This window comes from Lepidochelys kempii, chromosome 8 (assembly GCF_965140285.1).
Source record: "Lepidochelys kempii isolate rLepKem1 chromosome 8, rLepKem1.hap1, whole genome shotgun sequence".
Classification (NCBI taxonomy): Eukaryota; Metazoa; Chordata; order Testudines; family Cheloniidae; genus Lepidochelys; species Lepidochelys kempii.
Window position 1 is genome coordinate 37,373,087 of NC_136387.1, and position 24,156 is coordinate 37,397,242.

Here is a 24,156-nt window from a genome sequence, read left to right on the forward strand (position 1 = left end):
TCTCCGTAAAGGCACCTTCCCTCCAGCACAGCAAGCTGCTCACATGACTACTTAGGTAGACTGAGTAGAAGGGAAGTGGCTATGTCCTGGACAAGAGGTGGGTGTACCTCAGTGGATTTGCTCCCTCTTCAGTGCCCCCCACCCTGAGTGGGAGGATAAGGAGCTACCTCCCAGCTTAACATCTCTTCCAGAACAGACTCTCAGAGCACTTTGTCAGACATGCTTTTATATGTGATTAATAAGTTACAATTACAGATATACAGCTTCTCCATTAAACCCATTCAGCCAAGGGCTCCAGCACATGCAGGTTCAGTTCTCTTTGTCTTCATGTTTTGCTGTGAACAACATTTTCCAGGGCCTTGGCCACTTGATCCACATTGAGATTATTCAGTGGCACGCAACTCTCTCTGCCGAACTCTAGAGGGAGAGAGAGAGAGAGAGAGTAGAAGAGGCACCTTCTCCCCTTCCCCCAGGAGAGGCCATGCTGGATATAGGTGCCTTGGCCTGTCTCCTAAGTGTAGGTTTTAACAAGCTGGTCAATTGACCCCCTAATATTTGACCATGGTCAAATATTCCAACAGGAGTACCTGATGTAGGTGATGACTGACTTTTGTGACTGCATGATGGAGCCATTCCCTCATTTTTTTAAACTTCATTTCATTGTGTTTTGCATTTATCTGAGTTAAAATAACTCAGTTAAGTACATTGGTTTTTGTAGTAAGGCATAAGTGGCTAAGGCAAAGCCTATTGCAGACCATAGTCTTACTCTTTTTTTGTTACTGTTCTAACAAATTAGTGCTCTAAAATATTTGACCAGTTATTTTTAGATCGGTCAGATACCCAACCCGAGTGTTCTATAGCACAGGGCTTTCCACGTATCCCATAACCTCTGTGTAAAGAGCCTTTCCTGAACTCAGCTTAAGTGTTCCCCTTTCTGTTTCTTAATTATAACCCTCCTCTTCCTCCGTGTTCACACACTTCAAAACATTTGCAGATTTTTTCCCTCCCTTCTAGTTTTTGCTCATCTGAATTTTGCATGTTTAGCCCACTTTCCTTGTAAGTCAGCCCCACCCCCATGAATTTGTTACGCAGACAGACTGTTTCACTGGCTAGCCCCCAGCAGGAGCAAGGAAGAGACAGCCTACTACCCCAAGTTGTGAGGGACACTTGTATTGAAGGCAGAGCAGACTTGTGTTTTCATTTTTAGCTGCAGCCTGTTCATCTCAGAGTCCTGACTAAGGCTTGGGGAAAAGCTGTTTGAAAAGATTGGTTACTGCACTGACTGCCACTTGGCACTACAGCTCTCCTTCTCAGTTCTCACGGAGCTTCCATTATAACAGCGTTCTGCATGCTAACTAAATATCGCAAGTCAGAAAAGCAGCATTTCCTGTGGTAGTCTTCAGAATCCCCCCATTCTCATGGTTTAGTAAGAGATTAAGTCTATGTAATTAACTGGCCTTCTTTATGCTTCTGATTCCACCATAAAATTTTTTTTTAAAACTCCAACCAGAGTTCATGGCTAATCCTCAATGGGTCAGTTTAAGCTTGAAAGTGCTATAAATGGTTTGCGCCATATGAGATTTCCACTTTGGTTCAAGAGCTGTAGTTGTGAGCCTCACTAACTTTTTGCAACTATAGTGTAGCTACAAAAGGGACATCTACAGAGCAAAACCCAAAACCCTGTGGCAGCTAGTCTCAAAGCCTAGCTCATCTGATTCAAGTTTGCACCACAGGGCTAAAAATAGCAGCGAGGAAGTTCTCACTCAGGCTGAGACTGGGCTTGGAGACTCTTCCCCCCGCCCTTCACTGGGTTTCAGAGTTCAGGTTTCTGCCCATAGTGTGAGCTCAAGGCAAGAACTTTCTGTTGCAAGCATTCAGCCTGCAGTCAAGCACGTGTGTGTCTGTGTAACAACTCTGTACATTTAAAGCAACAGACCACTCTTCCAGTTTAGCTACATGGGGAGAAGTCTGTCTATTGTGAGTGTGCAGCACATTTTAAACACTTTTTTTTTTAAAAAGGAAAAATCTGTTCATTTCAAAGGCTACCATTACATTGAAAGCTTCACAGAGACACTTCTGCATGAGACAGGGCATTCTAGTGTTAACAGGGTCACCCAATTTTATTTTATTTACTCATTTTTTTTTAAACTTACTTTCTGATAGAGCCCTGTTCAGACAGTATGTCCTGAATGCTTTTTAAAAACATTCCTTTAAGAAGTGGAAAGTTTTTCCTGTTCGCTTGGTATTTATAAGGGTCTGTCTAGCTAGGGATAATTACTATAGACTAGGGAAACAATGAAAACATTTACACAAACAAGTAAAACTGGAAAAAAAAAAACAAAAAACAGAAACCTAGCAAAAAATATCCAGCTTTGTTACAGGAATTTTAGATGGGGTAACAACAGTAGGTACAAAGTTTTTAGGTGTACTTGTAATTTTCAAATTGACTATCCCTTTAAAGATTCACACCACAAAGTTCACTTAGCCCCACTATGCATATGCATAGACACATACATACACACACCATTCAGAATCACTGTTTAAGCAGTTGAACTGATAGGGCAGGGCACCGCTGCAAGTACCCTGATTTCTGAACTTCCTAACGACTTAATGCATCAGACTTCCATTAGGCAGTTTTTCCCCCTTTAGTTTGTACAGTGCCTCTTTGCTTTCCTCTTTCCCAAACCAAGCAGGTCCTAACCTCATCTCTCCACATATGGCAACTCCTCCTTGATGTGTAATTTGCATTGCTCTTTTCTGGATTGCAAGCAGTTTATTGATGAATTTCTATTTTGATAGAGACCCCAGTGTTTGTCAAATTTGGACCTAATGACATTGACTAGGGCTCCTTCCCAACTCACCATATCGAGCCCAGAGCCTAGGCTGCACATCAGAGCACTCCCGGATCAGGATGGGGAAGTCCGGGTTTGCCTTCTTCAGAGTCACGTAGTGCTGTTCAATGAAGTCTCTGTCAAAAACAGAGCTAATTAAAGCTCTATGGCACTTCCAAGTACAATTATGTCAAACTAAAGAGAATAAGTAGTTTTATCTACTGGGATCTCAGAAGTGTTATATGCACCTGGCCCTTCCAAAGCATCCATAGCCGCTGGAAGCAGGCAGTAGAGAGGACCACACTCTATGGAAGGGTACAATAATGAACATCTTGTCTGTACACCAATTTCAGGGAGGGGGAAGCCCTCAGGCTAGCCAAATGCAGGGTCCCATTTTCCCTTTGGGAAATATGGTCACCCTAGGCAGAACCCACCCCCCCAGTCCTGGTTTGCAGGGTGGCTCCAGACATCTCACCGGACGTGTGGTTGCTCATTGTCTCCCTGCCTGTCTGGATCTGCCCGGTGTCTCTTGGTTTATGACTGTAAGATCCGTGGGGCAGGGACCATTTCTTTGAGGGAGCCGTGCAGCACCGGGCACGCTGGGGTCCTGCTCCCTGCCCGTGTAATGTGAAAAACTGCAATCTGTCTTAATTTGCTACCAGTAGTAGTTACTGATATTAAACTGCTCTCTGAGAATCTGCTACTGAAACAGGGATAGCAAATTCTAACCAGTTGCAGGTACTGATAAGTAAGGTTGTTCTTACTTACTGACTTGTCCTAATTTGCTAAAATTTGACAATGGTGTGGGATGGAAGCATAAAGTCTTTGGCTTCCAAAAGACCCTGCCTGGTGTACATATGTATTAATTACCTCTTAATTGAGTGAGGTCATTTAAACATAATTTATTTTGCAGCTTCATTTACTGTGCTAGCAAAACATAGCAAGTGCAATACTAGAAACACAGGTTTCAGAGTGATAGCTGTGTTAGTCTGTATCAGCAAAAACAATGAGTCCTTGTGGTACCTTAGAGACTAACAAATTTATTTGGGCATAAACTTTTGTGGGCTATAACCCACCTCATCAGATGCATGGACTGAAAAATACAATAGGCAGTTATAATTATACAGCACATGAAAAGATGGGAGTTGCCTTACCAAGTGGGGGGTCACGAGGAGTGCTAACAAGGCTGATTCAATCAGTGTGGATGTGGCCCATTCCCAACAGTTGACAAGAAGGGGTGAATATCAAAAGAGGGAAAATTACTTTTTGTAATGACCCCGCCACTCCCAGTATTTATTCAGGCCTGATTTGATGGTCAAGTTTGCAAATTAATCCCAGCTCTGCAGTTTCTCACTGAAGTCTGTTTTTGAAGTTTTTTGTTGAAGAATGGCCACTTTTAGTCTGTTACTGAGTGTCCAGGAAGATTGAAACACAGATGTCATTGCTAAAAACTACTAGCAAGTACTTACTAGACATATTTTCAATGAGTATTATTAAAATATAAATTAAAATAGCACAATGACCTGCATCTGCAAATTAACAAAGGTAAATGATGAAGTGCTTAGAGTAATTCAGGGAATCCCAGCAGCAGACAGAGCAAATTTGTGAACTGCTATGAGACTTTATGCAGTCAGATACACTGATAAGGGATTCTTGTTTCTGAGGGGGTGTATGTAAAATATTTCACTGAATCAAGTCTCCTGCAGCACCTCAGTAGATTACATCAGACAGAGAGGAGCTGCGGTGACTAGGCATTGGGATGCCTATGCCTTTAAGAACTCAGTACTGGGAAGCCCATACTGAGATGTACTGTCCTGTGAGAGGGGAAATGAAAAAGGCCCTCTGCCCCCACCCCCTATTTTTGGGAACACTGTTGTCTCAGTCCAGTAACTGTTACCCCCTCTGCCCCTGCCAGGGTTTTGCCCTCTGGCAGCACCTCATCCTTGGGCTTAACCCCGGCACCTCCCCCATTTTACCTTTCAGCCCCTATCCTAACCCTGCCTTCAACTGCTTGAACCCCTCTGACCAGTCGATTTCCACCCCCCGCTCAACCCCTGGCAACTCCCCTCTTCCGATTTGCCCCCTTTGCTCCTGTAAAAAGCACTCTGGAAAATCTGATGCCAAGTAAGGGCAGGATGTGGGGCAATGGCTTCAGCAGATGTTACTGAGCATGCTCAGTACACTCTCAGTAGCAGATTAAGTCCGGGAGCCGTTTTTCACGCTATACCGACGCGAGGACGTTGGTGACGGTAACTAGGAGATCCCCAGTGCCCCATCGGGAGGCAGGGGCTGCTGCCTGTCCAGGGATCTCGCCCCGCCCCGGTCCCCCAGCCCAGCCCTCCCGAGGTGCCCCGCACCTGGTGCCCCGGCTGCCTGGCGAGCGCTGACACAGGTGGATCCGAAGCTCCTTGAGTCTCCGGCCCAGGCCGCTGCCGACGCTCCGCACAGCCGCGGCCGCCGCCATCTTCCCAGTGTGCTGCCCCCTTCCCAGCCAATCCCATAACCGATAGGAAGGGGAACCCCCGAAACATGATACGGGACTCAGCCAATCGAAACACGCTTCGAACCACATCGGCCAATCCGCAGGCGCTTGTGCGGGCAGGCTGGGGGTGGGGTTTCAGTTCCGCTCCGTTTCGCTCTCTGCGCGAGGCATTGTGCGCAGATCGCGCGCGGGGTATTGTGGGAAGTAGAGGGTGTTGGTTGGTTCTCTGGTGGCGTCGGTCGTGCGGGGAAGATGCCGGAGCGAGACAGTGAGTGTTGGGCCCGAGAGCCGGGGGCGGGGCAATTGTCAGACTCCCAACTTGAGGCGGCCCCCGCCCGTCTGCGGGGTGTGCAGAGTCCCCTCCCTGCCCCAGCAGGGCAGTCACCCAGAGGCTGTTCAAAACTAGCTGCCGGCCGTGCTGGAGCCGCCTGTTGGAGCCAGCTGCGGGGATCGTGTGTGTGTGTTGTTTTGGGGGGGTCGACGTCCGGATGCTACAGGGGGTTGCAATGGGTAGGCACTGAAACAGCTCTTCCCCCTTTCCATAGTGCTCGCAGGGCCCAGCGATGAGGTACTCCCTAGGATTAAACATTAGGTTTAGAAATGGGATCGACCTATCTGTGGTGCTTAGGGCTGTGAAAAATTTTGCATCCTGAGCACAACCGATCTGACCCCTGGTGTAGACACAGCTAGAGCGATGGAAGGGGTCATCCTTTGACCTAGTTACCACCTCTTGGAGAGATGGAATAACTATGTCAACGGAGATACCCCTTTCGTCCGTGTAGGAAGTGTCTGCCCTACAGCGGCACAGCTGCAGCGCCATATAGTGCTGCTGTAGCAGCTTTATTATAGACATACTCTTACAGTTAAGGAGACGATAGACAATGGCAAATGCTTCTCCTGCATTTATTTCCTGTTGGGGCTAGCTGGAGGATCACAGAATCTTCACTCCAAAATAAGGCTGGCTTTGCTCTGGTGTTCTTTTAGGTGCTGGGTAAAAGTCAATATCCTGGGTATTTCCCCCGTAACCCAAGAATTTTACTCCTTCACTGGTTCTTTGGGGCTTTGTTGTTTAACATAATTTCTCTCCATTATCTTCTGAGAAATGATGCTATTTATCAATGAGGGATGCTCCTTTTGTAGTTCTGAATTCTCTAATGTAACCATCTGAGATGCAGGGGCTGGTATAGGTTTGGGCTTGGCAGCACAGCGTACTGATTGATAGGCTCTAACCAGCTCTCTTTTTCCTTCTCCAAGGTGAACCGTTCTCCAACCCTCTGGCCCCAGATGGCCATGAGGTGGATGATTCCCACTCCTTCAGTCAGTGAGTATAAAAGCTTTTGCTCTCTGTTTCCTTCAAATAGAAAGGTAGTGGGCACAATATGGTGTACTGTGGGGAAGAAGGATTTGGGTACTGTTTCTGTGATGCAGTCAAACTCTTAGCACCAGTTAATAGATTTCAAGGCCAGAAAGGGACCATTATGCTCATCTAGTGTGATGTGCTGCATAATGCAGATAATAGATTTCTCCAAGCCCAATCACATGTAGCTGAACTAGGGCATATCTTTTAGAAAGACATCTAATCTTGATTTAAAACTCCAACTCAACCCCTGGCTAGTCCCCTCCTCCGATTTGCCCCCTTGGTAAATTATCCTCACTGTTTAAAAATGTGCATCTTATTTCCAGTTTGAACATTGTGAAACTCAGGTGAATATGGGCAATCCAGTGCAGGCTGCAATGTCACAATGTGGCCAAGCACATGCAGGGAAAAATAAAGACAAAACTGCTCTCAGCAGGAGTGTGTGATGGTCTTGTTATCGTGGTTACAATGAAACATGATTCTTCCTTCTCCTAGATCCAAGCTGACCAATGAAGACTTCCGAAAGCTTCTTATGACCCCGCGGGCTGCGCCGACATCCGCACCCCCGTCCAAATCTCGCCATCATGAGTAAGTAGATTTCATTAATCCTTCACTGCTCTTTGACTGAACGTGAACTCATTAGTCTCAAGCAGCTAATATATATCTTACTCTTTCTTCCCTGCACTCCAGTACTGACTAACTTGCTCTGTATGTTGTATATGCATTGGGGATGGGGAAACCCGTAATATCAGAAACGGCATGAAGAGAGTGTGGATGCAATAGACTTATTAAAACAAGCATGGGAACCCCAAGGTTTGTCTTTGGTTCTCATGTTGAACCCTTTTGCTTTCTCCCTCCCTGTTGGTACAACTGAGTTAGGTGTTCTATTGGGCAGAAATCTAACTACCCTGCTCCAAATATATCTAGCTTTGGACATCTAAGTGTTAGACCTTTCAAGCCCAAGTCCATGTGTAACTGCCGCCTTTAGTACCTCCTGTTCTGTGGGTATCTGCCATTTGTGATGACTGTGGTTTTTCTGTTCTCTCCAGGATGCCCCGGGAGTACAATGAAGATGAAGATCCAGCTGCTCGCAGGAGGAAGAAGAAAAGGTAAATGGGGAATGTGCTGTAGCAAAAGCCACCTTCACCTGTCAGCCAGCTGCTGCCCTTTCTTTAGAATGCAGAAAGGGACCCTAAGTGGCCTGGAATATCAGTGGGTTCTGGACTGATGACAAAGGAACCAAATGATGTTAGAAGCACTCTGATAGGGAGGTTGTCACTTTTCACAGCCACCAAAGTGATTGCACCAGGGGAGCAGTAGGATGGTGCCACAAATTGCTTAGCTTGCCCCTAGGAAGATGTTAGGTGAGAGCACCTGACATGGCTGCTCTCTGTGGGGGTGAGTTAGGACAATATAGGGGTATTCGCCCCATTCAGGATTTTCCTTCAAGTATTGAACTCATTATGGTGCATTTACACCGTTTGTGTGCAGAGTGGGTTTTTCACTTTTAAAGCTTGTTAGCCGACGGCCAAGGATGTTTGGTGAGGTGCCAGCTATGCCCGTTTATACCATCCGTGACTTTAACCGCTAGAACGCACTGTCCCTTCGCGGCGAGCAGCCCGGGCTAGGCTGACGGATGCTCCAAGGTCCTAACCACCCATGACTTTAACTGCTAGAGCTCAGAGCTCCTTGGCAGCGGGCAGCCAGGATTGACTGACAGGTGCCCCAAGCGTTTGCCCCGTGGAGGCGGCACAACTCAATGCTAGGCTCTTAGTACTCTCACCTAATGGCCAGGCTTTAGAGCCAAAACGGCTGAGGTTCTTTAATTGTGTTGGCTGCTTTACAGTAAACCAGAGAAAACAAGTCAGGCTTATGCACAAATGGTTACCAAAATTTATTAAGCTAGATTCTAATCATGTGGTTACAAAATTGCTAGTGCCTACTTATTTAAATGTAGAGATGTTACACACACAAACAAGTTACAAAACTGAAGCCACAATCCCAAAGAAAGAAAACAAAGTATAGAGCTCTATTTCAAAATATGTGTACACTAAAGATAGGAGATCAGGTGTGGGTGCTTCTTACCCTCCTTGCATCTCTCGATTCCAGCGGTGCCAAGCCAGGATCGGTCACTCAATTCCGCGGAAAGACGAATAAGGGACAAGGCTTAGGGACCCTCTTAGCTGCAGAAGCCTTGGGAGGCTGTCACTTATCTGACCAGCAGATAGATAGTGAAAAGCACTCAAAAATCATGGTGCTGTAGGTCCCCTACTTATACCTCTGTACTCCTTTATTCTCTTTCTCCTTTCTTATGCCAAATTGAGGCTGGTCTGTCTGGGTGACGCCAGCTTTCGCAAGAGTAGTTTACACTTGCAAGGGAGAGAAACAATAAGTGTCGACTACTGGACATTTCTTTTATCAGGGTAAATATTTTCCCACCTAGGATGTTGGTGTGTGTGCATCATGCTATTTAGTAGGGGCTAAGAGCCATGTCTGTCACAGGGCCTCTGCCTGCTGTGAGCTTAATCGTTGTATCTGCTCCCAGAGGCACATTGTAGCAGCACACCTGTGCTTTTCACAGCTTCAAAGGCTGTGCTGGAATATATGTTAAGTGCCCTGTTCCAGCTTCCTCCTGTGTTTCCAGCAATGCTGGTCTGCGGGGGGGCGCTGGCTGTCTGGCTACAAAGCTACTCTGTTCCTCAGCAATATCTTGCTATTACAATGTTATTTTGTTAACCATTTTCCATACAAACTGTGTCCCCAAATGCTGTAGAGGTAAAAATATGAAGAGTGGTAAGTGAGGAACAAAAGTTGTTTTGTCTTCCACTGAGATGTGAGGACTGGTTGGAGCTGAGAATTACAGGAAGACTGTCCTGGACAAGTGTTGCTGCTGAGGAGAAAACTATTGCACCTACAGTGAAGAGATTCTGGAAGGGGACAGATGAGGCCAGTGCCAGATGAGTAGAAGGAATGAGAAGGGCAGTAGAGTGAGACAAGGTCTAGGAGAGTCTGCAGCAAGTCCATTAAGGGTTTTAAAATCAAGCATCTTCAAATGAATGGGGAGCCACTGGAAGTGTCTGAGGATGGGGCTACGTGGCTGAAGGATGGCAGCAGTATTTTCTACATGCTGGAGTCTGGAGAGTTGGGACTTTAGGGACCATGGAGAAGGGAGTTGGGCTAGCTGTGGCAAAGCAGCTAAAAGCGTGGCTGAGAATTGAAGCGGAGGTGGAGTGGAGGCAGTGGCCCACACAGTACAGTGTTCTGGGAATGGGAACAGATTGGTGATGTCGCCTGGTCAGTATTTTTTAAACACAATGGATTAGCTCAAACGCTTCTCCCTTTCTCTGCCTCCAGCTATTATGCAAAGCTGCGGCAGCAGGAGATTGAACGAGAGAGGGAGCTGGCTGAGAAATACAGGGATCGAGCCAAGGAGAGAAGAGACGGTGTCAACAAAGACTACGAGGAAACAGAGCTGATTAGCACGACTGCCAACTACAGGGCAGTGGGACCCACTGCAGAAGCGTAAGTTAGCCTGAGTCCAGGCATTGTGAGGGAGCTCCAGCCCAGAGCAGAGCTTGTGTAACATGCTCCCTTCTCATTATGCAGGGATAAGTCAGCAGCTGAGAAGAGGCGACAGCTGATCCAGGAATCCAAGTTCTTGGGTGGTGACATGGAGCACACTCACTTGGTGAAGGGTCTGGATTTTGCACTGCTGCAGAAGGTGTGTGCAGATGATAATACATCAGTAGGGTTTTCCTTCTGAGTAGCAGTGTACTTGTCAGCGAGCTAAGCCATTGACTTCCACCCAGAGCCGTCCCTTGGGTATGGCAAATTGGGGCAAATGCCCCATGGTCCACGCTTTGAGGGGGAGGGGAGGCGAATGGGGAGGTGAGGGGCAGGCGGGTGCGGGGAGAGGAAGAGCCCTCCTACCAAACCTCCCTCTGCCCCCAGCACCTCTTGCCCGTCGTTGGGCCCCGCCAATCAGTGCCTCCCCGATGCTCTTAGCGCCTACAGCGGATCAGCTGTTTCACGGCATCATGAGATGCTGGGGGAGAGGACTGAGAGACAGCGTGCTCCGGAGAGGAGGCAGAACTGGGCAGGAAGGGGTGGGGGCGGGGCCTTGGAGAAGGGGTGGAGCGGGGGCAGGGCCTTGGTGGAGCCAGGAGGGTGGGGAGCACCCCCTGGCAGATAGGTGCTGAGTTTCTAATGTCCCACACCCCCCTAGGTACGGCCCTGCCTCCACCCCTCAGTGCAGTAAACAAATATTATCCCCAGTTTACATGGGGAAACCAAGTCTCAAATTACTCAAGTCTACATAATGGCAGTGGCTGAACTGGGACTAGAACCCACGTCTCTTGCAATCCCTTGCTCCAGTCTAGCGAGTGGAGCACACAGGGAAATAGAATGGTCAGGTGCTACTGTGTACCCGTTCAACCTGTTTCTTGGTTGGAGTTGCCCTGTGTGATGCTGGGGGAGCACTGGCTGGTCCACTGAAGGTGTTGGAGCCCAGGGGAAAGGGCTGGATGCCTCTCTTCTGATTACAATGAGCAGCTGTAGCAGGGTAGCATTTTGACAGCGTTTTCCCTTTTCGTCTGCCTTGTCATTCTGATCAGGTGCGTGCTGAAATTGCCAGCAAAGAGAAGGAAGAGGAGGAGCTGATGGAGAAACCCCAGAAGGAAACCAAGTGAGTGTTGAAAGACTGAGCCCTCCTCTGAGCTCAGTGCAGACAGCTCTGCAGGGGCTGGAGCAGGAATGGAAATGGCCATTCTTTTAATACTTCATTTTCTTTTCAGAAAAGATGAAGATCCTGAAAATAAAATAGAATTCAAGACTCGCTTGGGTATGAATGTGGCCACTTGGGTGTGTTACGCTGGTTGTGCAGAGAATAGGAAGGGGCTTGGTGCATGGCTGAGGATCATGCCCTGGGTTGGATGGAGAGGAAGCTTAGCAAATTGGTTGGGGAGTTGTGGAGGACTCAGTGGATTGGTGAGGGGCTGGCACATCGGTTGGGGCTCTCAGGAGAGAGGCTGTGAGTGAGATTCTGGAGCCTCTGAGCAGCAGGGATAGTTTAGCTCTTGCAATAGGAGTTTGGGTATTTGGGTTTCCTCTTCTCCTGAGCCACTTGGTTTTATGCTTCCCTCTCTTCCCCAGGTCGGAACATCTACCGCATACTGTTCAAGACTAAAGCATATGAGCGGAACGAGTTGTACCTGCCGGGGCGGATGGCCTACGTAGTGGATCTGGATGACGAGTACGCAGACACAGATATCCCAACCACCCTGATCCGGAGCAAAGCTGACTGCCCCACCATGGAGGTAACTGCCCAGGCCACTCCTAGTTCCCTTACTGCACTGTCTGACAGCACTGGCTCTAGCTCAGCAGGAGCATGGCTGCTCTGAGTCCTGCCTCATGGAGGGGCTGCAATTCTCAGGGCTTCTCTTTCTGGAGAATCATTCCTTCTCTCTGCGCTTTCTCTTCCAGGCACAGACCACACTGACCACAAATGACATTGTCATCAGCAAGCTGACTCAGATCCTCTCCTACCTGAGGCAAGGGACCCGCAACAAGAAGCTCAAAAAGAAGGACAAAGGTAGCCCTGAAGGGAGGAAACTTCAAGGAGACAGTGTCTGACAGAAGCAGGAAGGGGCCATAGGAACTGGCTGTACAGATGGAGCCAGTGTGGGGAATATGCAGGGCAAGGCACAGACTAGAATGGGCAATGGAGGGGGCTGAGATAGTCAGCGGAGCCCCTTCTCTGGTGGGATGCAACGTCGTAGCTAGAAAAGTTACTGGCTGGGCTGTGGTCAGCCACAAACTGGGGCTTGATCTCAGTGAAACTACAAAGGAGTGAAGGGAGCTGTGTGTATCCTAGCAGGGCTGGATTTCCATCGCCTTGTGGAATGGAATCGGGGTGGGACTCCTGTGGCCCATGGGGGCGATGGATTTGGGGGGGCAGTGTTCTAAGGAAAGAAGTGATGGAAACTGGCAGGCCACAGGGGACAGAATCGGGGGGGCAGCGTTCCTGTGGCTCCTGAGGCTGTGTGCGGGGGGAATCCCTAAGGCAGGCTCTCTTGTGGAGATATGGGGAATTGCTGGTTACTCTAAAAGTGCAGGCTCTACCTGGGGGTTGCACTGTGTCTTTCTCAGTTTCATCTCCTTTCGGGCTGAAGGGGAGCTGGTTATCCAATCCAGCCATGCAGGAGTGGGAGGGAAAGCTGTCTGGAGGCAGCTGTGCCTGCAAAGGGCTGTATATATAGCCGGGGGCCTGCTGGAGGCTAGTGTGGGAGGCTCTGGGAGCATCTTGGAGCCCTGCTCAGAAGCTCTGTGGTGATTGCACAAGCCCCTCTTGTGTGCACTTCAGTTGGTTGGGCAGGGCGGGGGACGCAGAGAAAGCAGGACAGAAGTATGCTGACTGCACTGACTGCTGCCTTCTGCCTGCAGGAAAGCTGGATGAGAAGAAACCCCCTGAGGCTGATATGAAGTAAGTAACCTCCTCGGGGATGAGGGACTGTCCTCTGGTCTTTCTCTTGATTGCTCACACTAAGAGATTTGGGAATCAGGAAGTTGGCTGGTGCTTCTGAGGGTAGCTGTTGGGTTCATTTGGGGAATTCGGGGGCGCTTAGGGGCTCTGTTTGGCCCATTACTTCTTTACACTGAGCTTTAGAATGGCAATTCCCCCCCAATTCCTTATAAGCAGGGGGAGAGAGAGATGAAGAGGTCCAGACAAGGGAGAGGAGATGTTTTTGGTTGAAACTTGAAATGGCTGGAGCATCTGCACCTCCCTGGGGCACAGAGGGAGGCCAGTGCAGATAGCAGGAGCTGCAGAGCAGAAGACTCTTGTTTTCAGTGGAGAGAAATGTGTGCTAGATGAGCACAGGGATGCAGCTGGCTGGGACTTCACAGATGCTGTAGTCTTCTCTGGATTCATGCTGCTTGTTACTGGTTAGCCTCCAGCTTCGAGGGGCTGATCTGTTGGTCTTTGCCACGACACCAGTGGTAACTGTATCATCCATTTCACCTGCAGTATCTTTGAAGATATTGGTGACTACGTGCCATCCGCGGTGAAGGTGCCACGGGAGAAGGAGCGAGACCGGTACCGGGAGAGGGAGCGAGACCGGGAGAGGGAGCGAGACCGGGAGAGGGAGCGAGACCGGGAGAGGGAGCGAGAGAGAGAGAGAGAGCGGGAACGGGATCGAGAGAGAGAGCGGGAACGGGAGGAGGAGAAGAAGAGACATAGCTACTTTGAGAAACCCAAAGCTGATGATGAGGTGAGTTAAAGAAGGTCCCCTCAAATGGGCTGGGGTTATCACGGAGCAGAGAGCATTTCATACTGCGCCTCTCTGTTCCAAAGTGGGGATACGGCATAGGAGAGTCATAGCAACACCTACATCTTCTGCTGGCTCCCCATGCTGCAATAAGAATACACCCTCCCAGGAGAAGAGGGAACCCTGGGTATCCTGCTCCCCATCTCCCCATGCCGAGCAGGAACAGACCCAGTGTCTTGTCCAGAATCTATTCTGTGATGGAGACTTCCTGAGGGAGGGGTGGGGGGTGTTAGCTCCAGGTCAGTAGTAAGGCGCTTTCAGAGTTATAGTAAGTGTGTGGGCTGGATTCTGACCTGTGATGTGCTGTGGGAAATCCATACTGACTGCACTCTGGTCAGCTCCAGTGGATCTGAGTTCAGAATCAGACCCTGCAGCTTTGAATTGCCCCTGCACCTAGGAGGAGGTTGCCTGCTCTTTGGGGCAGGAATGTGGCTGGGTCATCTACTGCCCTACAAGCTCATAGTGGAATTGGAGTGCTAGTTGGAGAGGGATGTTACTGCTGCTGCACCTGCAGCTTTTTGCCTTTTGGTGTGTGATCATCCTCAGATGTCTCCAGAGTGATCTCTGATGTGGGCAGAGTCTTGCTGATCAGCTGGTTGGTGGGAAGGCTGGGCAACCTCTGTCCTCCCGCAATTGCCTTGGAAAGCAGGACTGAAAGGAGCTTTTTACTCTCACACACTGAAGGCTCAGTCCTTCATTCCTTGTGCCGCTTGAGGGAAGGATTGGGCTCTTAGAGCCGGGGTTCAGGAACACTGTCATTTTCAGTTGTTTTCTGGCCCACCATAGTAACATTCTCTTCTTTCTTTCCCTTTTCAGCCCCTGGATATTGACAAAGGTGAGTTGCTGTGTTTATGTGGCATGAGGCAGATGGGACTGAATTCCAGCCTGCAGCAGAGACCTCCTTACCCTACTGGCTGCATGGCGAGCAGAGTTCTTGGCACTGCCAGTCCAGGTCGATAGGGTTCTGCTTTAGCTCCTGAAGCCTCTAATGTTGCTATAAAATAGTAGGGGCCCATCTGGCTCCGGGGGATTGGAAATGGGATAAAGAGCCATTCATCCTAGGGCACTGGTGTGCATTCATTCAGGGCTGCCGGTGCCTGAAATTAATTCCCACTGGGGCAAGGCTGGCCAGGTGGGTCTCAGTTTAGCCCCTGGTTGAACAGGGGCCCCATCCCGCTGGTACTAGTCAGCAGGTCTCAGCAGGAAGGCCAGGGACTCAATGGGCCCTGCCTGGAGTGACCTTTACCCTACAGGCTGTTTACTCTGGGTCGGGTTTATTTCCTCCTTTTGTGAATCTCCTCGTCCCCATTAGTCCCCAGGCCCTGTCCCTGGTAGAGGATCCTTGGGTCATGCACTTTATTCCATTAGCTACCAGAAGGGGGCAGTGCCTCTCCTAGATGCTGTTAAGAAGCTGCTTTGATCATGGTGACTGTGTGGGGGTTATGTCTTGCTCTCATGTGAGAGGTCTCCAGCCAGCCCTGTGTATGCTGCAGACGGGGAGCTGTACCCCAGCTCGGTGTCCTGGTTAGAGTGGAGTCTTAACAGCTTTTCTCTTGCCTCCAGGGCCAGGCTCAGCCAAGGAGCTGATTAAATCCATCAATGAGAAGTTCGCTGGAGCAGCTGGCTGGGAAGGAGCAGAATCATATCCTTTATGCTCGCACATCAACCAGCCTGGCGCCAGGACTCCGGGCTTCTCTCGCTGGCAGCCTGCTGGTGTGTCTGGGCATCTGTGCTGCGGGAGGGCTCCTCTCCCCTTGGCATGTCCCTCCTTCCGCAGGGGCTCTCTCTCACACACACACTTGGCTGTTGGGAGAGGAGGGCTGGGTGGGAAAAGCCACCTGAACATTCCTTTGTGGAACGTTGGGTCCAAACCACAAGCCATCGCCTGGTGCATCCCATCAGAGAAGGGGCTCCGCTGAGCATCTCAGCCCCCTCCATTGCCCACCCAGTCTGTGTCTTGTCCTGCATATTCCCCACACTGGCTCCATCAGTGCAGCCAGTTCCTGAGGCCCCTTCCTGCTTCAGTCAGACACTGTCTCCTTGCTGCATTTTCTTTAACACGTGACACATTAAAGAAGCCTGAAGATAAGAAGCAGTTGGGCGATTTCTTTGGGATGTCGAACAGCTACGCTGAGTGCTACCCTGCCACGTAAGGGCTCTCTGCTCACTGGGGGCTGGGGGTCACTGTGCAGCTGCTTTCCAGGCAGCTGGGGGTTTTGGTCAGAGCTCAGGAGCCCAGACAGGTACTTGCCTGGTCCTGCTTGGAGAGCGCCCTGCAAGCTGGCTGTGAGCACTCAGCTTGCTGGAGGGAGCAGATGCTGTCATCTGGACCAGGGAGCTGCCCAGCTAGAGTTAAAGTCAGATGTCCATAGAGTCCTGCATTGCCAGAACAGAGAGTACTTGAGTACCTTTGGTTGAACTGTGTGTGCTGCAATGTCTCAGCCGGTGCCCCAGCTGACTCTCCCCGTCCCCTTTCAGCATGGACGACATGGCTGTGGACAGTGATGAAGAGGTGGACTACAGCAAAATGGATCAGGTATTCCCAGCACACTTTTAAAGCCAGCTTATGAGGCTGGTGTAAAACAGAGGCTCAAAGGAGCCACGGGACAGAATCTGTGCAGGGTGGGTCTGGACACGGACTCCTGGCTTCACAATATAACTTTGAGTTTCTCAGATGAAAGTGCTTGTTCTCTCTGCCCTGCAGCTGGATCTTTCTGACCTATTTGCTATGGGAGAGATGGGGGTGAAAATTACCTGCCATCTGGTGCTCAATGAATGACCTGGGGAGGGATTCTAGTTGGATTGTGGCTGCTTGGCTCCTTGGCCCATCACTCCTCTTAGCTTTGCTCACTGGCAAAGACTGGAGCCAGTCCCTTGCATCCGGTCTGCCTTCAGGACCTCCTGTTCCAAAGGAGGTGGGTGAGCAGGAGCTAGCCAGCAAGCAAAGATAAATTAGAGAATCCATCTAAAGACTTGCCTTTCTGCTGCCTCTGAGTGCTGGAGCTGGGAGAGGGAAAACCCCATGGGTGCAGTGACTGATATCTCGTACCAGCTCTATCTAGTTCTGGGCAGGCTCATGAAAGTGTCTCCCATGTGGAGTTATGACCTTCTCAGAGACGGTATCCAGGAGCTCCCAGAACTCTGCGTCCCAGCCGGCAGGGGAGATCAGACTGCTCCCTGCTTGAGCCTGACTTGGTTTGGAAAAAGATCCGTAAGCCTGTTCATCTTCTCCGGGCCTGTGGTCTGCATGGGGAGCATCAGCCAGCTTCCTCTGATGAGCACCTAAGCCCCTCTCTCCTGCTGCAGGGTAACAAGAAGGGGCCCCTGGGCCGCTGGGACTTTGACACGCAGGAGGAGTACAGCGAGTACATGAACAACAAAGAGGCTCTGCCCAAGTAAGTCTGGTGCTCTCCCAGAAGTTGGGTAGGGGGGAAGGGACCCCACTAGGGTGGAGAGTGCAGAGTGGGTGATGGGGCACAGCTGCTGCCTAGGTCCCTTGGGGAGGATGGTCCTGTGACGGGTTGAATCACAGAAACCCCCTGGGGCTGCCAACTGATGTGCCAAGACTACTTCTACCACTGCTTTCCCTGCCAGCTTAGGACTCCAGCACCCTGTCTTGCTGACCCAGACACGCCAATCTGCTCCAACACAGACCCAGGGTCTGAACCACATGCCCCAAAGCTGCAGACTTAACTGAAAGCAATTTAAGAAGTGTGCCTGTCTTTAACACTCAGATGGCCAACTCCCAGTGGGGTCCAAATCCCAAATAATTCCGTTTTACCCTGTATAAAGCTTATACAGGGTAAACTCATAAATTGTTCGCCCTCTATAACACTGATAGAGAGAGATGCACAGCTGTTTCCCCCCCTCCACCGTATTAATACATACTCTGTGTTAATTAATAAGTAAAAAGTCATTTTATTAAATACAGAAAGTAGGATTTAAGTGTTCCAAGTAGTAACAGACAAAACAAAATGAATGATCAACCAAAACAAAATAAAACCCACCAATCTATGCTAATACAGTAAGAAGCTGAATACAGATAAAATCTCACCCTCAGAGATGTTCCAGTAAGCTTCTTTTACAGACTAGGCTCCTTCTAGTCTGGGTCCAGCAAGCACTCACACTGCCTGTAGTTACTACCCTTTGTTCCAGTTTCTTTCAGGTATCCTTGGGGGTGGAGAGGCTATCTCTTGAGCAAGCTGAAGACAAAATGGAGGGGTCTCCTAGGGGTTTAAATAGACTTTTCCATGTGGGTGGAGACCCCCTCTTCTCTCCTATCCAAAGTCCATCTTAAAGATGGAGTTTTGGAGTCACATGAGGAAGTCACCTGTCCATGCACGACTCAGAAATTATAGGTGGCAGCCATGGTTCACATGCTTCCTTGAACGTCCTTAGGTAGACTTCTTATGTGGATTGGAACATTCCAAGATCCATTGTTCGCTAAGTGTTTCTTGACTGTGCACCTAATTCGCACATTCCTTTCTCAAGAAACTGACCAAACGCTTTACAAAGGTTACTTAAAAATCAAGCCAGTACACAGCCAAAATTCATAACTTTGAATACAAAAATGATACATGCATACAAATAGGATTAATAGATTCAGTAGATCATAACCTTTATATAGATATGTTACAGGGCATATGTAGCATAAAACATATTCCAGTTATGTCGTATATAAAAGCATATTTCCCTAAAGCCTTATGGGGGGCACCGTCACAGGTCCCTTGGCAGTAACCCTCAGGAGATTCCTACCTGGCCCAGTGGAGATGAAACCCTAATCTGGCCCAATAATACAGGCAGCCTGGCTGGTCTGCAGCCACCTGCCCAGTTGTCCTCCACACCTAACCTCCCCTCTGTTCTGCTCTTCACCCCAGAGCAGCTTTCCAGTACGGAATCAAGATGTCAGAGGGCCGTAAAACACGCCGTTTCAAGGAGACCAATGACAAGGCCGAGCTGGACCGGCAGTGGAAGAAGATCAGTGCAGTGAGTGTCTGGGGGAAGGACAAAACTGTTTCCCTGCTGGGGGTGCTGTTTGTCTAGGACTTGAACAGTTAGCACCCAGAGGAAGGATCCTTTGGATTCTGGGGTTGGTTGACCTGTCTCCGGTGTTGTCAGATGTCCAGGAGTGGGTATCTGACCTCATTTCTATGGCCTTACCCATTCCCTCTTCCCACCATTACAAATTGGTTTGGTTGAACAGAATTGTCCCTGAGCGGATCTTGCAGCTCGGAAGCCTTAACTGCCGCTCCACCCTTACCAGGCCAAAAAACCTGCAAAACCAGCTCCCTCCGCTATGGAGCCTTCACCTTTCACTGTGGGTAGGGAGAGCCCCCTGCCCCAGGATCTCTGGGCAGCTTTTGTTGCTCTCCTCACAACATGGTCTTTGTGCTTTCTCTGCAGATCATTGAGAAAAGGAAGAAGTTGGAGGCTGACGGGTGAGTGGAATCTCCTCTTCATTAATTTGACTTTGCTGCTAGAGAGTGCTGCAGCGCCCGCAGTGGGACCTAGCCAGCCTTTGTCCCCTTTCTCTCATGATGTACGATCACTGGATGAAGGAGGGGCTGAGGCTCTACAATGCCCACAGTCTTCATCTCTGAGAGACTACCGAACAGAGAGCCAGCTATCTACATTTTGCTATTCCCTGCATTGCAAGCTCTGGTCCTCCAGCTTGTATTTGCTTTTGATAACCAAGCAAGACACAGTGTCTCTTCAGTAGTGCTGGCCTGCTTTCTAAAGCAGGATGCATGCCATGGAAGTAGGTGCTTCAACTTGGGCAGCGGGGGAGGGGTGCTCACCCAGACTGGTGCACCTTATGGGAGCACATGGGTACTGTTCATTCTCCATAAAGAAACAGGTTGAGGGGAAGCCTCAGATTAGAGCCCCAGGCCCGCACTGACAGCTGGCCTAATGTTTCTCTGGTTTCAGGGTGGAGGTGAAGAGACCGAAGTACTGACGTCCCAGCCAAGTTCCTGACTCTCGTCCTTGGAGCCCTTGGGGCTTTGATTTATGGACACTTTGTTTCTATTAAAATTCTGAGCTCTGATTCCTGTTGCAGGCTCTGACACAAAGGTGCTTTGCTCTCTGCTCTCAGGAAAAAACAGGGCTTGGGGTCTAGGGGAGGTACGTGTGCAGTTTTGGGGAGAGCTCTCCTCTGTCTGGAGGAGCCTGGGGCCCCTGGACTACTGGTGGCTGTGCATCCAGACTGTGCCCCTTCTTCCAGAGTCTGCGTTGCTGCATCATGTGATTTGTAATCCTTGTCGACGCAATAAAATTGCGCTAATTTGTGTGTTTCACCTTGGGCTTGGCCTGTTGGGTTGTAGCTGGAATGGATAGGATGTGGGGCGCTGCCTGTGGGATATTTGAAAGGTTTCTGCTTCCCTTTTCTCTCTCCTGTGGACAATCACTGTGCATCACCCCTTTCAAACAGAAAGAGACAGCGTAGGTTTGGAGGGGCTTATCGTCTGCTGGGGGCTGGCTCTCAAGGCAAATGCTGCTTTCGCTATGGTGTCCAAAGAGTCAATGCAGAGGTGGCTGTATTTAATCTCAGCCTGGCTGGGGCACTGATGGCCGACAGCTACATTCTGAGCAGACAGTTGAACCTTTTTCATGGTGTCCACCACTAGGACAGAGAAAATGCCGGTGCCCTCTGTGTTCAATGGGAGGAGGGGAAATGCTGCCCTTACTGGGTCACAAAAAGCAGCTGAGCTTCTTGGCAGGGAAGAGAGGGGTCCCAAAAGTTCAGGGACCCCCTAGAAGAGAGAGAGAGAACACGAGCTACTCCCACCAAAAATGGGGTCTAGAACCTTTCCCTGGGGTGTTTCTCAGCCTTCGGGTACTATTTTCACAGAAGTCACTGCACACTGGGCTGGTGAGCTGTTAGTTGTCACTAGCAAGGTGTAGATCCAAATGAAGACTAAATTATGGAGCTCTTAGTGCCATGCCCTAGATCCCATTTGGGTGTGTTAGTGCCGTTGGATTCATGTGCTCTCCTGCTCCCCATTTCCTCTAGCTGTGCCCTTAGCAGACTTTTGCACCCTTGAAAATGGTTGAATCTTCCATTGAGGGAGAGGCTCTGTGAGCGTAGGGCCACCTTACCCCATGGTTTGTGCCCAGAGGAGATCAGGCTGCACCCAAGTCTTCAAGTCCTCAGTTGATTCATCTGTTTCCCATCCCTCTCCAGTGTTTTCTTTAATCTCAGGCCAGTCCTGAGTCAGTGCAAGCCACCCTAAATCTTCCTACCAGGAGGCAGAGGAGGGGCTGAGGGGAGTTTGGGTCCTGGGCTGTACCTGGATTGTGGGGGCTTGGTCTACTGACTTTCTTCTCTCCCCCCCTTTCCTAGGGTTGAAAAGGGTTTGGGCTCCAGTCACTGTGAGTTTGGTCTTTGGCAAAGGCCCTTCCTTGGTGCCCCTCATTAAGCATCCGTCTTCATTCTTCTCTGGTGGGGAAAAGTTGCACCCACTGCCAGGTCCCCACCCTCCCATACAAATGGCCAGATGCATCCATGGGACCTGAAGCCCCAGACAGGCTGGGATGTCAGAACTGAGTGAGTGAAAAAGTGCTGGTCTAGGAGCACTAGGAGGGGAACTGAAGCACAGAGCACATGTGGCAAAAACTAGCCTGTCTCCAAAGCTTCCGCTTTCAGTGACTTGCCTAGCATCACCTGGGAATCTGGGCCAGAACTCAGGCCTGTAGGGTAGCAGAACACTGTCTGAAAGGCAGAGCCAACCATTCCAGCCCCACTTGCCTCATTTAATGAGAGGAAATTCATTTGTGGCTCCCAGTGCCCTGTAAAAATGGGTATGTGGGATCAGGCCTGTTTTAGAGACAAACTGCCCAACCACGCACACAGATTGGGCACATGCCTTCAGAGGGCCTGTGTAGCAATATGGCTAAGACTTGCTTCTTTCTTACTACAAACCTGGGTTCTGTTTCTAAATCTACTACAAAAGAATATCTCAGCCTTTCAAAAGCTCATTAAGCTAAAGGGGGGAGAGTGAAGCTTGTCCATCTTCTGGGATAGCGCTAGAGTCTCATCTGCCGTAACTAGAGTACTGATGTGTCAAGAAATGTTAATGCTAAGAAGGGAATCTAGAGTTCCTGTGTCCCACTGGTCATCCAAGGCTTTTTACACGGGTACAAGGCCAGAGAGTGCCCCAGGAATTCATCCCCCAGAGTTTCTGGAATCTGACAAGGTGAAGGAGCTGGTAGATGAGAGTCAGTCTGGGAAGCATTGGAACCTGGAAGCAATAGAACTGAAGCACTGAGATATCAAGGCACAAAAATTTGTCTCCCAAATTTCAACATTCAGTGATTTGCCCAATGTCCTAGGGGAACCCACTGATGCAACTTCTTAAGATTTCATTGAGTCTGGTTGTATTTGTTGTTGTTTTTGAGCCCCAGCTCCTGGAGTCAAGTGATCATATGACTCTCAGCTTTCTTTTAGCCCTCAAGATGATGAAAGAGCATGAAAATTAGACCCCCAAAGAGTCAATAAAGAGAAGAGAAAAAAGAATCCAATATGATTTTTAGTAACTCATGATTTTTAAGGTAATGTTGTGATTTCTAGGGCTTGACTCCTGATGTGTGATCACTTGTGGATGGCAACAGTGGGGCAGACCTAGGGCTAAAATACTGGTGTCTAGGGCTCATGCCCCTGCCTTTGCCACAGGCCCAGCCTTCCTTGTGCTAACTCCACCTTATAGGGCAATCCCCTGGGTGCAGCTGAGGCACAGCCCTGGGCTGGCAGGGGGAATCTGCTGTGTGTGCAAGGGATAAGAGCCTGGATGGCATCCACAGGGCTCAAACCCCTGGAAGAGCATAGATTCTAGAATAGAGCTGTCAATAGAACTGCTGGGCTGGAGCCAGCCCAAGACCCCAGCTACCAGAGAGCTATAGGAGACCCCTGGGGAAGTAGGGCCATGCAAATGACCAAGGAGAGACATTTAACATCAGCTCCTCTGCCCCAGCCTTCACTTCACCTGGTGGGCACCTGTGACACTCTGTACATCCAAGTACCATGCTGCAACCCCCATATTCACCCCTGTAATTGTTTTGTACAAAGTATGCCATGTGAGGTATTATTTTAACAGTCTAGATCTGTTGGACATTAATATGCTGCTGGAGTGTATGTGCTGTCAGTGTATGGGAAGTATTGTGAGATGTGTTACTGAAATGTGTTGTGAGGTTGGGAACATCCACAACCAGCCTTTCAGTTACAACAAAGGAGTGGCCATCAATAGCCAAACAGCATTAATAGCTCACTAACTCCAATCCGCTATCCCAGAGACTTCTCTGAGAAGGCACGTACACCATGGGAGCAGACTAACCCACATCACAGCAAAGATCTTTCCAGCAAGCTGGAAGAAAGTATAAAAGCAAGACAATAACATCATCCCTTCTCTTCCCACTTTCTTAAGGTAACTGTCTCTGACCTTTATGCCTACCACTATAATCACTTCTAAAAATCAATCTGTCATTAATAAACTTATTTTAATGTTTTATCCTTACCAGTGAGTTTGTCTAAAGTACTTGGGAAATTTGCTAAGGTTACAAAGGCTGGTGCATCTCCACTTTACTTAGTTTGCCACTTCTTCACAGGAATGAATTTATACTGCTCAGGCTTTTGACCAGTGCACGACAGAACAGTTCTGGGGTGTAGGGCTGGAGCTGCAGGGAATTGGCTGGAGCCTCTCTATTGATGGTTCATGAGTGGCTGGGAAATCATTCATGTAATTCAGTTTGGTGTGTCCTTGCCTGTGGATGTCTGGTTAAGTGCAGTGCCTATCAGAGGTTTGTAGATTGACATCAGAATCACAGTGTGAGGGATACCCCAGGCTGGTAGGTTTTGGAGGGCTCAGCAGTCCCACAATCCAGGCTGCACTCTGGGCACCCAATCACAGTGCCCAAACCTCCAGCTTCCCTGAGAGCATCACTGATGCGGCCATGTGCCAGTGATGGGTCGCTCTATTGTGCCAGGAACGCCAGGGGGGAGGCTGGCTGGGGGCAGAGGGGCACAGGGGGGAGGGGAAGAAGGGGGACAACTTTAATCATGATTCCAGGGGCTATTAAGGCACCTGAAAACTCTAGGATTGTTTTTTCCCCCCTGCAGATAACTCAGAAATTAGAGGACAGGAGCACTGTATCTAATTCCTATATAAA

At 49.4% G+C, this 24,156-nt stretch overlaps 2 protein-coding genes across 2 annotated transcripts; one reads left to right on the top strand and one right to left on the bottom strand.

The window, feature by feature from the left end:
- Positions 1–206: 206 nt before the first annotated feature.
- NDUFA2 (NADH:ubiquinone oxidoreductase subunit A2) lies at positions 207–5,331 on the bottom strand. Its single transcript, XM_073356080.1, has 3 exons — positions 5,189–5,331; positions 2,862–2,968; positions 207–417 (listed from the first exon to the last, which is right to left on the bottom strand). Exons 1-3 carry the CDS (start codon positions 5,293–5,295, stop codon positions 326–328), a joined length of 306 nt encoding a protein of 101 aa, XP_073212181.1. The 5' UTR covers positions 5,296–5,331; the 3' UTR covers positions 207–325.
- A 144-nt stretch (positions 5,332–5,475) lies between these two features.
- Positions 5,476–20,291, top strand: IK (IK cytokine). The gene is made up of 20 exons (XM_073356075.2): positions 5,476–5,581; positions 6,568–6,634; positions 7,166–7,258; positions 7,720–7,779; positions 10,025–10,192; positions 10,277–10,391; positions 11,284–11,354; positions 11,464–11,510; positions 11,822–11,985; positions 12,152–12,260; positions 13,112–13,151; positions 13,695–13,938; positions 14,812–14,830; positions 15,559–15,636; positions 16,063–16,144; positions 16,474–16,531; positions 17,302–17,390; positions 18,873–18,981; positions 19,399–19,433; positions 19,924–20,291. The coding sequence occupies exons 1-20, from the start codon at positions 5,566–5,568 to the stop codon at positions 19,949–19,951; spliced, it is 1,692 nt and encodes a 563-aa protein (XP_073212176.1). The 5' UTR covers positions 5,476–5,565; the 3' UTR covers positions 19,952–20,291.
- The last annotated feature ends 3,865 nt before the right edge of the window (positions 20,292–24,156 follow it).

Coding starts and splice junctions, on each gene's coding strand:
- NDUFA2 (XM_073356080.1), bottom strand. CDS start 5,295: ATGGCGGCGGCCGCGGCTGTGCGGAGCGTCGGCAGCGGCCTGGGCCGG. Junction 2,969..5,188: donor CCAGGCAGCCGGGGCACCAG/GTGCGGGGCACC, acceptor TGTTTTTGACAG/AGACTTCATTGAACAGCACT. Junction 418..2,861: donor TAGGCTCTGGGCTCGATATG/GTGAGTTGGGAA, acceptor CTCTCCCTCTAG/AGTTCGGCAGAGAGAGTTGC.
- IK (XM_073356075.2), top strand. Junction 16,532..17,301: donor ACTACAGCAAAATGGATCAG/GTATTCCCAGCA, acceptor CTCCTGCTGCAG/GGTAACAAGAAGGGGCCCCT. Junction 19,434..19,923: donor AAGAAGTTGGAGGCTGACGG/GTGAGTGGAATC, acceptor CTCTGGTTTCAG/GGTGGAGGTGAAGAGACCGA.